Source organism: Squalius cephalus, assembly GCF_949319135.1.
Source record: "Squalius cephalus genome assembly, chromosome: 2".
NCBI classification, from domain to species: domain Eukaryota; kingdom Metazoa; phylum Chordata; class Actinopteri; order Cypriniformes; family Leuciscidae; genus Squalius; species Squalius cephalus.
Genome location: NC_137123.1, coordinates 26,286,025 through 26,301,489, shown reverse-complemented (window position 1 = coordinate 26,301,489; position 15,465 = coordinate 26,286,025). Strand labels below are relative to the sequence as shown.

Here is a 15,465-nt window from a genome sequence, read left to right as displayed (position 1 = left end):
CTTTTGATTTTGTACTGGAAAAAGTCTTATACAGTACATATTGCAAGTTTTACATTCATTCTAGTGGTAGCTTATGATCATATGCATTTAATGTTGAGATTTTAAATGTTTATCATTAGACAATCAATAGCTTCAGGTTTCTTTTACTGCCCCGTTCAACATTTGTTTTAAATTGATTTTTAAAGGGGGTTTCAGCCTCTTAATGTCAGTACCCACAATTCCTCTGTGAGAAATAATCACTCAAAATACAGTCTTCTCGCTTTTCTACTGTTTTGGAATTACATAGCACTGCACTTTTAGAGTCTGTGGCACTGCTAATATCGCTGACTCTATATGATTTATTGCTTGTTTGAATTTTTCATCATTTCAAAGTCTGCTTGAAAAATGGCTACCAAAGTGATTAAATGTAGATGTATGTAAACGGCTCTGTGCTTTTACTACTTGTCAGAGTAAGGTTTATTAATTTTTCACACATTGCAGAGAAGTGGAAAGAAAATGTGGTTTCTCTGAAAAAGTAAATATATTTAACAGTAACAATGGCCTACATGTAATTTTCTTTTGAAAAAGTAATATTTTCACACGGTAATTAATATGATATACTTGCATATTATAGTATTATTTAACACGTACAGCTGGCCTGACCTTCTGAAATATTTGTGCGGCAAGATGTATCCTTTGATGGTCAAAAGCGAAAATAACGTCTGTTCGTTTTACATTCCCATTTTGCAGATGTGAATGCTTATACTTATTATCATTTGCATAAAGCAAGCCCATAAAACAGTTTATTCACAATAGTTAATTGCTTAAAGTTTGCCTGAAGTAACGCCCATAATTTGTGCAAAGCGTCATGGTACATAGGAATAAGGTGGATTGCAACAAATTGTTTAGAACAAGCTAATAAATTTGGAGCCACACCATTTGCAGTCTCATGCTGCTATATTCAACCACCCGTGGGCAAATCTTTGTGTACAGCTGAAAGCATTTACTGAAACACTCTCACTTGCTTTGTTTTTACAAGGACAGTAATTTACCTCCTCCCTTTCTCGGCCTCCTTAGCACACACACACACACACACACACACACACACACACACACTCTGACTTACTTACTCACTCACTCACTCACTCACTCACTCACTCACTCACTCACTCACCTCTCTCTTTGCCATGGCCATCTTGTTCTAAGCTTCTCCTGATCTGACACTTCCTCCTCTTCAGTCATGGAATGACGTCTTTAAATAACCCTTCCACTCAGACTTGGCACATACATGTTCTCATGTGTCTGCCTGTGTAAATGGAGCCTCGGGTAATGTGTGCACTTGCCCCTGGTGCTGTGATTTAAAATATGCAGCTTTGTTGTTCCTGTGATTATAGAAGGTATTATAGACTGAACTCGGCATCTGCTTGGTCTCATCTGGCTGCCTATGGGAGCAATTTGGATGTTTTTTTGTTTTTTTTCTCGATTAGCCAACACACTCAGAGGTTAAGACGTTCCCATGGACTAAGTAAAGCATGCACACACATAGGCTACTGCAGGTACATAATCACACGATTTAACACTTTACATTGCTCACTTACGCTTCCCTTACTCACAACTTCTCACTCTCTCACACACCTGATATCCTGTTACTCGAAGGTGTTGCTTAACACATTGTGGGATCTCTTTGCAAAACACTGAACGTCATGCAGAAAATCTGTTTTTTCCCTATATAGATTATTGTCTGAAAAATCTGATTATATCTTCCTCATACTGTCTCAGATGACTTTGATTTCTTGCATAACAAGCTCTCAGATTTGATTAGACTGAATCTAATGCCATCTTCTCAGATTTTCTTTCCACCGAGCAGTCTGCTCATGGGACAGAGGAACCTCAATGCAGTGTCTTTTTGGCTGGCCTGCTGCCCTGTCCCCTGTATTTCCACCTCCTCTGGGGTTAGAGGAAGTCATTATCCCACTTTATCTAAATGCATGAAATTAAAGGGGAAGGATATCATATTTTGGGGGCGTAATGTCAAATAGGAAATTAAATATGAGAATTTGTGCAACCTACATGATTGATATCTGAGACAACGGGTGCCTGTGACCAAAGTAATTGACAATCACAGTATCTTTCCTCTGACTCAGACTTTACTTATGGCACAATGATATAAAAGGTCAGATTATTTACGGCCGTGTCTGTGACTCTGTGCACTGAAAGCGGCTGGGGCTGATTTAACACAGAAACTCAGAGAAAAGTGCTCGAGTAAATCAACTGTGCCCATTATCGCTGTATTCCGACCTTATCGTTTGAACTAAGGGATTATGGCTAGCTACCGTTTTATTTGGTTGCCGCAATGATTGTGGCCACAGAGGGAAAGTGCCGAGAGATGAGAAAAGATATTTCACCATCACCCTGAGAGAGAGGGGCATGTGAAAATACAGTCTAATTTTTGTACTTGTTAGAATCACCTTCTGGTATGATTGTAAACCAATATAACAGGAATTTTGAATCAATGTTTCAAAGCATGTATCCTAACGAGGAATGACTGAATTTCGATTGGAGGAGCTATTTCCACCCTGATAAAAAACATAATTTCAAAATAGCTCAATTGAGAGCATTTGGTATAAAAATTAATTTCGACTCCTCGCTCTTTTAATAAAGCAAAAGCTGTGAGGCATTTACAATAGAGGTAAATAGGGACAGATTTTGGAGGCTTTAAAGGTAGAAATGTGAAGTTATTAATAAAATCACTTGCAATAATTGCGTTAAAACTCATTATTTAATTTGTAATGTTTAAATTGTCATGTTACATTACAGGATTTACAACATTATGGTAACATTTAAGTAAGTGATTTTATCGCACTAAAATCATGTCTTGGCAATACTTGATTGAACTTGATACTTGATAATATACTTCATGTTTTGAGATAATTATGCTACAAATGCTGTAGATTAACTTGTCTTCGAACCTGAAATTCTTTCAAAGCGAAATAGCTGCACTGCAGTTTACACACACGTAAAATGAACCCTGGTATAAATACAGTGGTGTGGTAAAAGAAAGCATTAAGCAGAACAAAACTGGGACAGGTAAGCTTGTGATATATAGCCTGTTATGTAAGCTGAAAGTTACCTTTTTTTGGCATTCTCTGTTTTTGTTTTTTCCCCATTGATTTGTTTTCTGTGATAAAACTTAAGCGAGAACAGTGGGAATGTGGCTAAGATCCGATCAGAAATTAAGGATGTCTTCCTTGCGGAGTGTGTACTTGTATACTTTCATGGATGTCTTCACGGATATGATCCCTGAGGCAAGACGAGAATAAAACCGAGGTTGTAAAAAAAATCCCTTTATTTTGTAGCCACCAACTGTGCAATGTCACACTGTCTGTGCATGTGAATCGTGACAAGCACAGATATAATGTCCCAATCCCACAATGTCAAGCTGATTACCCTTATTTTAAAATCTTAATAATCAGTCATTCAACAGTTTCCCCCCCCCCCCCCCCCCGTTCTTTTCATCTGCCGTTCTTTGAGGCATTGAGCATGCGGAAAGAGTTCTAGCAATTTGAAGCTCAGGCAGTGTGTTATGAAGCACTAGAAGTTAACACCCACTCTTACTTCTTACACAATCACCAGTAGTGATTTTCTCTCCTGTAGTGTTTGTGAGAGGTTCTGAGCTACACAGAACAGTTACACAGAACATGTCACACAGACCAGAGAATCCCACAGCTTACTAATGAGGGGGTGAAATTAGCAGAAGGAGAGGAACGGTTTCAGATTGGACAATTTCATATGTGCTGAGAGAGAGAGAGAGAGAGAGAGAGAGAGAGAGAGAGAGAGAGAGAGAGAGAGAGAGAGGGAAGACATATTAAGCTTTTCTCAGTTACAAAGCCTGCCTGAGCTCTCAGATGTCAAGTGCAAGAAAGATTTCTCGTGCATGAGTTTGGTGAGATTCTTAGAAAGTAGATCGTTTTTCAGTAGTAATTAGTTGTATTATGGTATTTAAAAAAAAATTTCTGCTTTTTTGCATTGGTATATATATATATGGACCACAGTTTCAGTGTTAGCATTAAGGTTGTATATTATTAATATTGTTTTTCAATGTCACCCCTCTATGATTCCCAACTGGATTCATTGGTCCATTTTTACCCATTTTTTTTAGTGGAAAAATTCAGACCCTGGATGAAGTGTGTGGTTTTTAAAATTGTTCACCTTTCAACTGCTTTTCAATCAGTAAGGAAACATTACATATTTGCGAGTATGTATGTTCGTTCGTTCATTCGTATCCTTGCAGATGGATTCTTGACAGTTTAAGGGCCCTATTTTAACGATCTAAGCGCATGGTCTAAAGTGCACGGCGCAAGTGCACTTAGGGCGTGTCCGAATCCACTTTTGCTAGTTTAACGACGGGAAAAATTGGTCGCCTGATTGCATGATCTTAAGGGGCTGTCTCTATTCTCTTGATGAGTAATGGGTGTGTTTTGGGCATAATGTGCAATAAACCAGAGTCTCCCAATCTCCCATTCCCTTTAAAAGCCAGTTGCTCTCGCTCAATGGTGGTGTTTACATGACGGAATTTGCAAACGGAATGACTGAACACGTGCGTCTCCAGAGAGGAAACGGATCTGCTCGTGCGTGAGCAGACCATCTACGGGACAAGCCGGATTCATCTTTATGTACACAATAATAATCTTTTACATTGTAATCCTTTTATTTTTAATATTTGGCATGTTTGTGTGCTGCTGCACATCCCTGTGTGTGTAATACAGTGTTCTCGCGTTGTGTACCCGCCTATAGGCTCATATTACTTATGCGCCCTTTAAATAACTACCCTAAAATAGGGCCCTAAATGTATCATGGCAACTCATGACAATACAGTGGGAAAAAAAATGTGGTGGATAAACTATCACATTACATCAAGACTTCAGTGGTTGTCTGTCACAGATCTTTAGGCTTTTATTTTAAATCCAGTTGGTTTCTTTGCAGGATGTCTGTGTTTCCTGAAGCAAAAATTACACAGCAAATTCTCTTTTATGACACTTTCTTAGCAGAATCTGCTCTTCTTTCTTCCTGCAGAGTTTAATTCCAACTCAGCTAATCAAGTATGCATGCAAAATTGAAAATTCCATCAGGTGTTTTAAACTCAGGGTGACAGGTCTCTAGGCGCAATAATGTTTTATATTCCTTTCATTGCATATACACTGACTTTTAAATAAACTTGTGTACGGGCTTCAGTTAACGTATACTATTCTAGAGCACAAGGTGGCATGTTATGGTGTGATAAGCCAACACACACCAATAAGACACAATATAAACAGTCTTTAATAAATGTACGCAGGAGATCGTAGGAGAATAACAGGAGTACATAAACCACACAAAGCAAAGACAAAAACCAACGAGTAACTGAAACACAGGGAAATATGTACAGGGGATAAACAAAGGAAACTAATAGACACAGCTGAAACCAATTAGTAACTAAGGCAACTAAAAAGGGTTAATCAAGAACTAAACTGAAAGAAAACGCAAGAAACAGAAATTACAATAAGGGTACGTTTACACAACAACAATGTAATAAAAACAGAAAAGTTTTTCCTTTGCGTTTTCTGCATAAAACGACAACGTTGTCAAAGCGATCCCCGTTCACACGGATCCGCAAAAAATGACCAAAAACACTATTATAGGCTACGTGTCAGGCCAGTTGGTGATGTCACTTTGTAAAGGTCTTCAAAATACTTCTCTGAATTCTGCTTTAGGAGATTGAGATAATAATACATTTGTGCACCTGCGGTCCACAAAATAGTTTTAAGCAGTCATCAAGTCTGTCATTACTTCTGCTTAGCATTTGAGTGCCGGAGTGTGAAAGAATGAGTAACCGTTTCAAGGCTTTTTTTTTTCTTTTTTTTCTGTAATCTCTCATGCTCTGAGGTATTCATGGTAATATCTGGACTGAAAATGGCTTTTTTTAATGACTCACACTCACGCACACCTGTGAAGCTCCTGCTCAGAGGCATAGCACACAAGATTCTTTTTTTTAGGCTTGATAGGCTCTTTGGCAATACGAAACACGCCATACCAAATTTTCCATTTTGTTAAACCAAGCTGAATGTGATTAGAAATAGAGGGTTAAAAATAAGTTACATTATCTGCTGAACTAAAAACAAATGAATTACAGGAACTGGAGGGGTGAAACTTATTAAGTAATCACTATTATTAATGCTCAGATTTTTGCCTTAAAAAATAAAATTTGCCACCTAACTTGCCCAACACAGTTTGTTATGATACAGACATGAATGATACGTCAGATTATGCTGATTATTATTTTCAGATTTACTATTTTCTTGTGGCAGATCACATAATGCACAAAAATACACTACTGTTTAAAAGTTTGGGTTCAGAAAGATTTTTCATCAAATATGTATTAAATTGATCAAAGTGACAGTAAAGACATTTATAATATTTAAAAAGATTTATATTTTAAATAAATGTTGGTCTTCTGATCTTTCTATTCTATATCAACTTTATATTTGTGTATCTTTTCAGCATTAATAATAATGAGAAAAGTTTATTGAGCAGCAAATCAGCATATTAGAATGATTTCTGAAGGATCATGTGACACTGAAGACTGGAGTAATGATGCTGAAAATTCAGCTTTACTGTCACAGGAATAAATTACATTTTGAATATTAAAATAGAAAAGTTATTTGAAATTGTATACCATTTCACAATATTACTGTTTTTTACTGTATTATTGAACAAATAATCAATTATTAGAGACTTACATTTTTACCAAAACCAAACAGTAGTGCATATTTGCATTGAAAATGGATCTGATCCATGTATAAGAACCAACCATAATATCATAGACAAGCAAGTAATCACCCAGAAACTACATAACACTCTAAGAACCACCCAGTACACCTCAGGCAAGCAACACAAAATATTTGTGGTTTGTTGAAATTCAGAGCATCATTTGTAAGTGACTGTATATATGAGTTCTAACAGTCTGTAATGACTGCTCATTTTTGACAGCCATGGTCTTTGAAAATCTCATACCATGAGTCACAGCATATTTAGGATTTTGCCTTCCTTCTGAATCCCCATGAATCAGTGAAGTTTAGTGACAATACAATTGATCACACTAGTCTCTATAGCAACAATCAGACCAACCTCACTTGCAATGTTCTGCAGCTGACTTTATGTCATCACTGATTTGATTTGCAAATGTTAATGTTAATGCTAATACATTTAGGTTTATGCATTTGGCAGACGCTTTTTTCCAAAGCAATTTATATTGCATTCAGTCTATACATTTAAATTCCGGCAATCCCTAGGAATCAAACCCATGACATTGCCATTGCTAGTGGCATGCTCTACCCTATTTAACCAGTGTTGGGGAAAGCTACTTTGAAAAGTAATGCATTACAATAGTGCGTTACTCCCTTAAAAAGTAACTAATTGTGTTAGTTACTTTTTAAGAAAAGTAATGCGTTACTTTTGCATTACTTTTTTTCAACTGGGCTGGGCAAAACAGTCAAACAAAAAAAGTCATATTTTTGGGCAAATGTAAAGACCCTTTCCAACAAAAGTGATATAATAAGCCTCAGGCTGAAGGAAATGCTAATTCACGCATGTACAGTAGAGGCTCAAGCAAACCTTTCAATTACTGTTATTCTGGGTAACGGAAGAATAGGATGCAGGAGAAAAAAGTTTAACACTTTACCAATAAAAACAAAAAAATCTATAGTCATTTTTGCTTATGGTTTCACTGAATCATCTAAGGTCAGAAGCCAGTAAATTGGTCAATAAAGTGAGATTAAATGCATAAAAATGTATGTTTAACATATTTAGTTATTGGAGGTTTGCATTCTGATTCTGCATTTCACTGTTTTTAATCATTTTGAGGAATATGGAATCTTTTTTGTGTGCAAGTGAGATGAGTAAATGCACTCACATTTAGTCTAGAATGACACTAACCATCATGTACACACACACACACACACACACACACATAATAGGCTTATTATATCACTTTTTCCATTCCACAACGCCTCTGCACTTCGATCTCTCTCAACATGGGGACAAGACAGCTGTCAGTCAATAATGGGAAAACAAAGTAACTTGCGTTTGAAAAACTAGCAAATTTTAAAAGTAATGCGTTACTTTACTAGTTACTTGAAAAAGTAATCTGATTACATAACTCAAGTTACTTGTAATGAGTTACCCTCAACACTGTATACTGTATGACAGTATGCATTTTTTTTTGTACAGGTTGAAGTGCTCATTTCTAACTGTAAACACAACATATATAAGGATGCATGTTTACTTGATTAGTTACATTTGTGAAAATCATAAGTTGGCAAATAGGATCACTACATCACTGAAGCAAGAACATATAATTGGAAACAGGGAAACGACAGTACTAGAAGTAGAAAGCAATCTGTTATTCAGGGAGGTCAGAGAGCTATTCAAGCTGTAAGGCAATAAATACTCAAGCATCCTTTACTTAACCTGGCATGAAGATGCGCATCTCTGAACTTACAGCAAATTGAACCTTGCAGAATGAGTCCAGCAGCAAAAGGCTATGCTAAGGTCAGCTAAGAGATCATGTATTGTAGAAATGGAAGGTTTGCAATATGACCTAAATAGTATACTGTAAATAACAACTTTTAGGAGGAGACAGCCTCAATAACTGAATCATTGATAATAAAAAAAAGTGTATATTTTCCAGTGGCAGGAAGATGATATTTATGCTAAATGTAAATAAAGGTAGACTGGCATCAAGTGCAAATAAATACAAGAGCATCTTGTTTGCACAAAGTGCAAATAGCTATAGATGAATTGCTCAGACAATGCCATCAGTACCCAAGCTAGATTATTCAGTCTCAGATGAAGAGATTCAATACACCATGAAAGTAGTTTTATTGAATAATGAGAAAGGATGATTGAAGTCACCCCATAGTGAATAAGTTTATATAGCCGTTAATCATTTTAGATCCTCTGACATATGGCAGTTCTAATTGGCAGCCAAGAAGGCAGAAAAGCTTTGGGCTTCATGTACTCATTCCCAGCACTGCCACTGGTAAAAGCAGAATCAAATCATCACATCGGTCAAAGGCTTTCCTCTCTGATCCTCCTAGAGCATGGACTGCACTAACAGTAGCACAGCGCCAAAGGCACAGCAATTATTTATTAACGTTCCTTTCCTTTTCTTACCTTTCCATTCCTTTCCTTTCTTTGATTTTGACAACAATCAGAGCCCAGTAGAAATCCAATATATTTTATAGAAAGTGTGTAGCTTGAAGTTGTGCTTTGCATAAATGGCCTATCTAAAGTCATCTCAGCCACATGACATTAAGCAATGCATTTGACGCTGAATGTGTTTGCGGTGGAACATAATGCGCTATTCTTCTGGCATGCTGAGTTTGAATCAATTAAAAGTATTTTCATAAAAGCTTGTAAAGGAGCCAAGGTAATTTAATCTGTTCGGTGTGATGGCGAAACAAATTACCAAACATTGCTTTGGGAATCATTTTATCTCCTCCAATTTCAAAAAATGAAACATTCACAGACTCGCAGCCCTTCCATTACAGAATATGCAACTTGACAGTTCTATCACCGGAACTTCCTTCCAATGTGGTGAATAATGAGCAAATGTATGACATTTTGAATTTGTAAGTATGTCAAACTCAATTTATTTTTCACGCAGCTTTGGCCCAAGCGGCACCCATCATCCAGATGGATCAAAAAATTTATGAGGAGTCTTCTTCAATTGCAGTACTTATGCTCTGACTGACAGTGAAGTTTCTCGCCCTTTATCTCTCTCGGACTCAATCCAAAGTGAACATTGGTGTTAAATATCTCATGGAGCTGCGATGTGGGTGAAGATAGATTTCCCTTTTCATTTCTTTTACAAAAATCTTTGAATGGTTTGAATAGAAACTCAATTTATACTCCTCAGTTCTGAACCAGCGCTATGACAATACGTTTTTGCAATCAGCTTTAGATTCTCAGTCACATTTTAGAGTGGAATGGAATTGTTTATAAACTGAGAATATCATAATTGTACTGAGAACACAAACATAATATTTGAAGACTTTTGAAAATAAATATAGGGATGTGGTATTTTATGGGGTTAGAAAAAGGTTCATGAGTATAAACAATCATCCAATGCTACTAAAAACAGTCATCTTCCTTAAGGGCTTTCTAACCTACAAGCCAGACCCCTCTGTCTCTGTGATCAGATGTTCTTGTTCTATTTTATTTGAATTTTACAAGCAGAGTCACTGTGAATTGAAAGCTGTGACACTATCCAGTTGACGAAAAGAATACATTATGCATCCATTTGAAAAAATAAATAAATAAATACAATATCCAAAAGGTTGTATCCAAAATGTTGTAGTCCAATGTTTAGGATCAAAGATTGTATAACATTTTTCTAAAGTTAAATTATATCATTTATAATTTTATTATATAAAAAAATAAAAATAAAGTCAAATAAATACTAAAATTGAATAAACATATTTATAAAAAATGATCAAATATAACTAAATATTACATTTTAAAATATTAAAGATTATACTAATAATCTTGATATACAGATCATTTATAATTACGGTAACACTTTACAATAAGGTTCATTAGTTAACATTAGTTAACTACATTAGTTAGCATGAACTAATAATGAACTGCACTTATTAAGCTTTTATTAATCTTTGCAAATGTTAATTTCAATATTTACTAATACTTTATTAAAATCTTGTCAACATTAGTTAATGAACAAACAAACAATGAACAGCTTATTTTTATTAACTAACATTAACGAAGATTAACAAATACAGTAACAAATGTATTGCTCATGGTTAGTTCATGTTAGCTAATACATTAACTAACGTTAACTAATGGACCTTATTGTAAAGTTGCCATAACTACTGTATATGACAATGATTGAATCAAATTATGTACTATGAGAATATCTTATTCCCTCTGGAAATGAAATGTTGGGTTTAAATATTTCCCTCTACCACTAACTGTTGCATAGTTTATTTTTCTTCAGTTAGTAACAGTGTCATACCACAATGTTGACCTAACAATACTGTGCGGCACTGCATAGGCATCAGAGTCACGTTGAAGCAGAAATATGAACATTTCAACTGCTGCAAACAGTCTCGGACAATTAGATTCAATTAATTCAGATTCTGATTTTATTCGATTTTTTTTTTCTGTTCTGAGCTGAATGGAATATTGTACCTGCAAAATGGCAAAACCTCACACAATGTTTAATCACAGCCATTTCAAATTATGATAAGCCCACTTTAGAGACACGAAGAGTGAATTATAAAGCTTATGCTCTGTTCACAGTAAAAAGAGAATTACAATCCATTTATTTGTTCACTTTTGTTTGATCATCAGCTGTGCTTGTAGTGACCCGTCAGTCATTTTGAAGATATCACAAGTATATGGAATAGAAAAGGAGAGAAGCCCAACATCCATAAAGACAGATGTTTCATAATATACAAAAACAACCAAAAAAAGAGAGGCAGTTTTGCTCTTATAAATTTACAACAGCCTCATATATCATACTTTGCATTATATCACTATGATATTTTGAACAAATGGGAGACACTGTACAAGCATAGCCACAAAGCTTAAATAGTTTATAATCTGATAAATAAATCCTGTCGATAAATAAATGTTTATCATCATTGAAAAGTCTAGTCCAGTAAATGGCTCTTCTGTATACTTTTTTATGGCATGTTAAAGAGCAGCAATGCAATGATTCGTTTCACTGAAGGACAGTAAAGAACAGTTTGTAATAGAGCTCTGTTCAGTCAGGACTTTGCACCCCCAGGACGAACCTTGCAATACTCAACCACATCAGGGCTACTCTCTCCTTCCATCTGTCATCCGATGACAACCCTCTCGTCCTCCCTATCCAACTATGTCCGTTTTGTCTCTCTCAGCTGGAAAGAAAATGCACACTTTCTGGAAATGTATTCTCTTGTCTTCCTTTTTGTCACCATATAAAAGGAGACAGCCTTTCATGTTACATAGCTCTCTAGTCACAATGACACAAGCCATATGTGCATACTCATCATAAAAAAATATCTCTTGATAACTTCAAAGTGCCTGCAGCCATAATAAAGATAAGCCTGTTTCCTCTAATGCAGTACAGTGCTGCCCAATTCAGGAGTTTTTTTTTTTTCCAAGCATCTTTAGCTTTTTAGTCCCACCTATGAGACCAGCCTCTGTTGTCCTCACAGATGCAAGGAGAGCATTACACAACAAAGTAGCAAAAAATATCAATGTCATTGTTGTGTACAGATTGTCAATGCAAAGAGAGTGGTATTTTTTGAAAACGTCTTCCTTGTCAACCACCTGTAAATGGCACTGGATGCTGCAAACTAGCTGCCGATGTCCTCTAAAAAGATCTTTTCCAGGGTTTGCACAGGATCTTCTGAAAAGCTCGCCGGAAGTCCTGGTTGAAAATTGTGTAGATGACGGGGTTGAGGGAGCTGTTGCAGTAACCGATCCAGAAGAAAAACTTGAAAAGGGTGTCAGGGATGGCGCAGGGCTCCCTGCAGATCCCATACAGGCTGTAGCTGAAGAAGAACGGAAACCAGCAGACCACGAACACCCCCATGACCACGGCCAGCACGAAGGTGAACCGCTTCTCTCGTGCCTGGGAAATTTTTTTTCTCGAAATGGTGTTCCTCCTTTTTCTGCGGGAGGAGAACAGGTCCAGGGACTTGCTGCTGGCTCGGGACTTTCGACTGGAGTGCTTGGAGCTGGAGCTGTTCTTGCGGCTGGATCGGCGGTCTTTTCGTGAGGGCCCCGTCTCGTTTTGCACCCGTTTGGCCTTCTCATCAGATGAGCTGCTGTCATCCAGATCGGCATCTGGGTCATCCTCGCCTGTTTTGCGTTCCCCTGTTGGTGGCGAGGGACAGTGCCCGTTTTCTCGCCTAGAATCCTCACGGCTCAAGCCGTTCTCCAGCCGTGGCGTTCCTGACGCGCCGTCCGGATCGCGGCGCTTTTCCGACATATTTCGGGTTCTCGTCTTAGCCACCTGGTAGATTCGGATGTAAACAAGGATCATGATGACACACGGGGCAAAGAATGACCCGATGCTGGAGTACAAGATGTACCACGTGTGGTCGTTCAGCTGGCATTGCGGTTCGTTCTTGTCAACATCTTTATTCCGGTCCATGGAGATGAGCGGTGGGAAGGAGATTACAGCCGAGATCAACCATACCACCACAATCATGCCCTTTACCCTGCGAGGCGTCCGCTTTAAGTTGTACTCGACCGCCTGTGTTACAGACCAGTATCTGTCCAGACTTATGGCACACAGGTGAACAATAGAAGATGTGCAGAAAAGAACATCTAGTGCTAGATAGATATCACACCAAACTTTCCCAAAAAACCAGTAGCCCATTAATTCATTGGCCAGAGAGAAGGGGATAATCAGTGTGGCCACCAGAATGTCCGCACTGGCTAGAGACACAAGGAAAAGGTTTTGTGGAGGCTTGAGCGCTCTGCTCGTTAAAACAGCGATAACGACCAGCACATTCCCCACAATTGTAAACAAGATGAGGAAGCTCACCAGCCCTGCGAGCCCTATAATGGTGGCCGGAGAATAACGACTTGTAGAATTCCCAGAGGATGTAGAATTCCCAGAGGATGTAAAACCAATGTCAATGTAAGTGTCCACTTCGCTCATAAAGCTAAAGTTATGCATATTGAATCAGAAAAGGCTCTGCTGTCCAATCAATCGTTCGCGAATATTCTGTTTGTAAGTTAGTTGCAGGTTCCTCTCCGTTTTTTCTTACCTTGTATTCTTATTCTAATCCCGTTCGCGTCTTTTTCTTTTCCACACAATTCCTCCTAAGGCTCATTTGGTTGCGGCTTTTGAAAAAGAGACCCATCCCGGGGTGAGTTTGAAGTAACCATCACCGTCTCTTACATCCGTGCGACCTGTTCGTCCTCTCACGGGCGTCTCTGTCAGCATCCTCGCGCTCTCTCCACCCGAGCGAAACACCGCGCGCTCTGCTCTGCGCGCCCGGGACTCAACTACACACGTGCTGACAACATTAAACTGATGGAGCGCCGCCCCGCCCTTGGAGAGAGTCAGACGGAGAGGAGAGCCGACTCCTGAACTACCCGAACACCGTTTAGCGTCATTTTGTATGTTACACTGGACATTTTATATCAGACCATAGCGCGTTTTTATGCATTTTTGCTTCAGCGGTTTATCTTTACGTGTCTCTGAACAGACCTCAATAGCTATAACAGGGGCAAACAAACAAAGGACAGTATTTGTTAGGTAGACAGTATATTTGTTAGAAAAAATAATTTTGTTTTATTTTAGAGTAGTCTACTAGGCGTTGACAGGATAACGTGTTCAGGGGTGGGAAAGGGCTGTGAACTGTGAAGAAACTATCGCTTTCGACATCTGTGCTCGCTGGGTGTCACTGTTGTAACAATGGGATTGTGCTTTTAAAAAATGGGAAACCCCGTTCAAGTGAACCATACTTTCCTCATTCTCTTTCTTCGCTTTGGTCTTATTTTCACAAGTAAGTGTTGAATTTTAGCCAAATAATATCAAAACGGATGATCAAAAATGCATTTCCCCCCCCAAACACTTCAGCATAGTTTTAGTACAAGTATAGGTTGTAGCAGCTACAATACACAAAATCACAAAGTCTAATTGTGATTCATCTAATACCTTTTATTTAAAGTAGCCTGTTTGTCTTTCATAATTAAATTTACTTTTTATTTTATTATTATTATTTTTTAAAACATAAAACCTATTTGGAACTATTTTATTTTGTGTTTTATTTTGTACATGTTCCAAACAAGATAGTGAAACAATTCATTTTTATTATAGTATTACCAGTTTATCTAATCTGGCAAGTAGGATATTGTTTACTGTTCTATATACATTCTCTCTCCCTGTGTGTGTGTGTGTGTGTTTCAGATATTCCCTATGTTGCGGGGCAAAATGTCCCCACATGGATATTAATAGGCTACCAGATTTTTTTTGATCTTGTGGGGACATTTTTTGGTCCCCATGAGGAAAACAGCTTATATACTAAATAATGTAAAAATGCAGAAAGTTATCTGTGATGGGTAGGTTTTGGGCTATAGGTTACAGTTTGTACAGTATAAAATCATTATTTCTATGGAAAGTCCCCATAAAACATGGAAACCCTGTGTCTGTGTGTGTGTGTGTGTGTGTGTGTGTGTGTGTGTGTGTGTGTGTGCGTGCGTGCGTGTGTGTGTGTGTGAGAGAGAGAGAGAGAGAGAGAGAGAGAGAGAGAGAGAGAGAGAGAGAGAGAGAGAGAGAGAGAGCAGTAGCAACTCGTCAACATACTGCTGCAGAGCACGATAGGCTGCAATGGAGAGCAACTAATCAATGATTTTGTGAGAGACCCATCAGAGAGGTTAAATAGTTGGCCATAGGTCCCGTTAAAGAGATGAGCATCAGAGAGA

General features: G+C 37.8%; 1 protein-coding gene across 1 annotated transcript; it reads right to left on the bottom strand.

The window, feature by feature from the left end:
* Positions 1–11,983: 11,983 nt before the first annotated feature.
* adra2c (adrenoceptor alpha 2C) lies at positions 11,984–14,133 on the bottom strand. The gene has a single exon (XM_079854558.1). It carries the CDS (start codon positions 13,709–13,711, stop codon positions 12,395–12,397), a length of 1,317 nt encoding a protein of 438 aa, XP_079710684.1. The 5' UTR covers positions 13,712–14,133; the 3' UTR covers positions 11,984–12,394.
* Between the last annotated feature and the right edge of the window lie 1,332 nt (positions 14,134–15,465).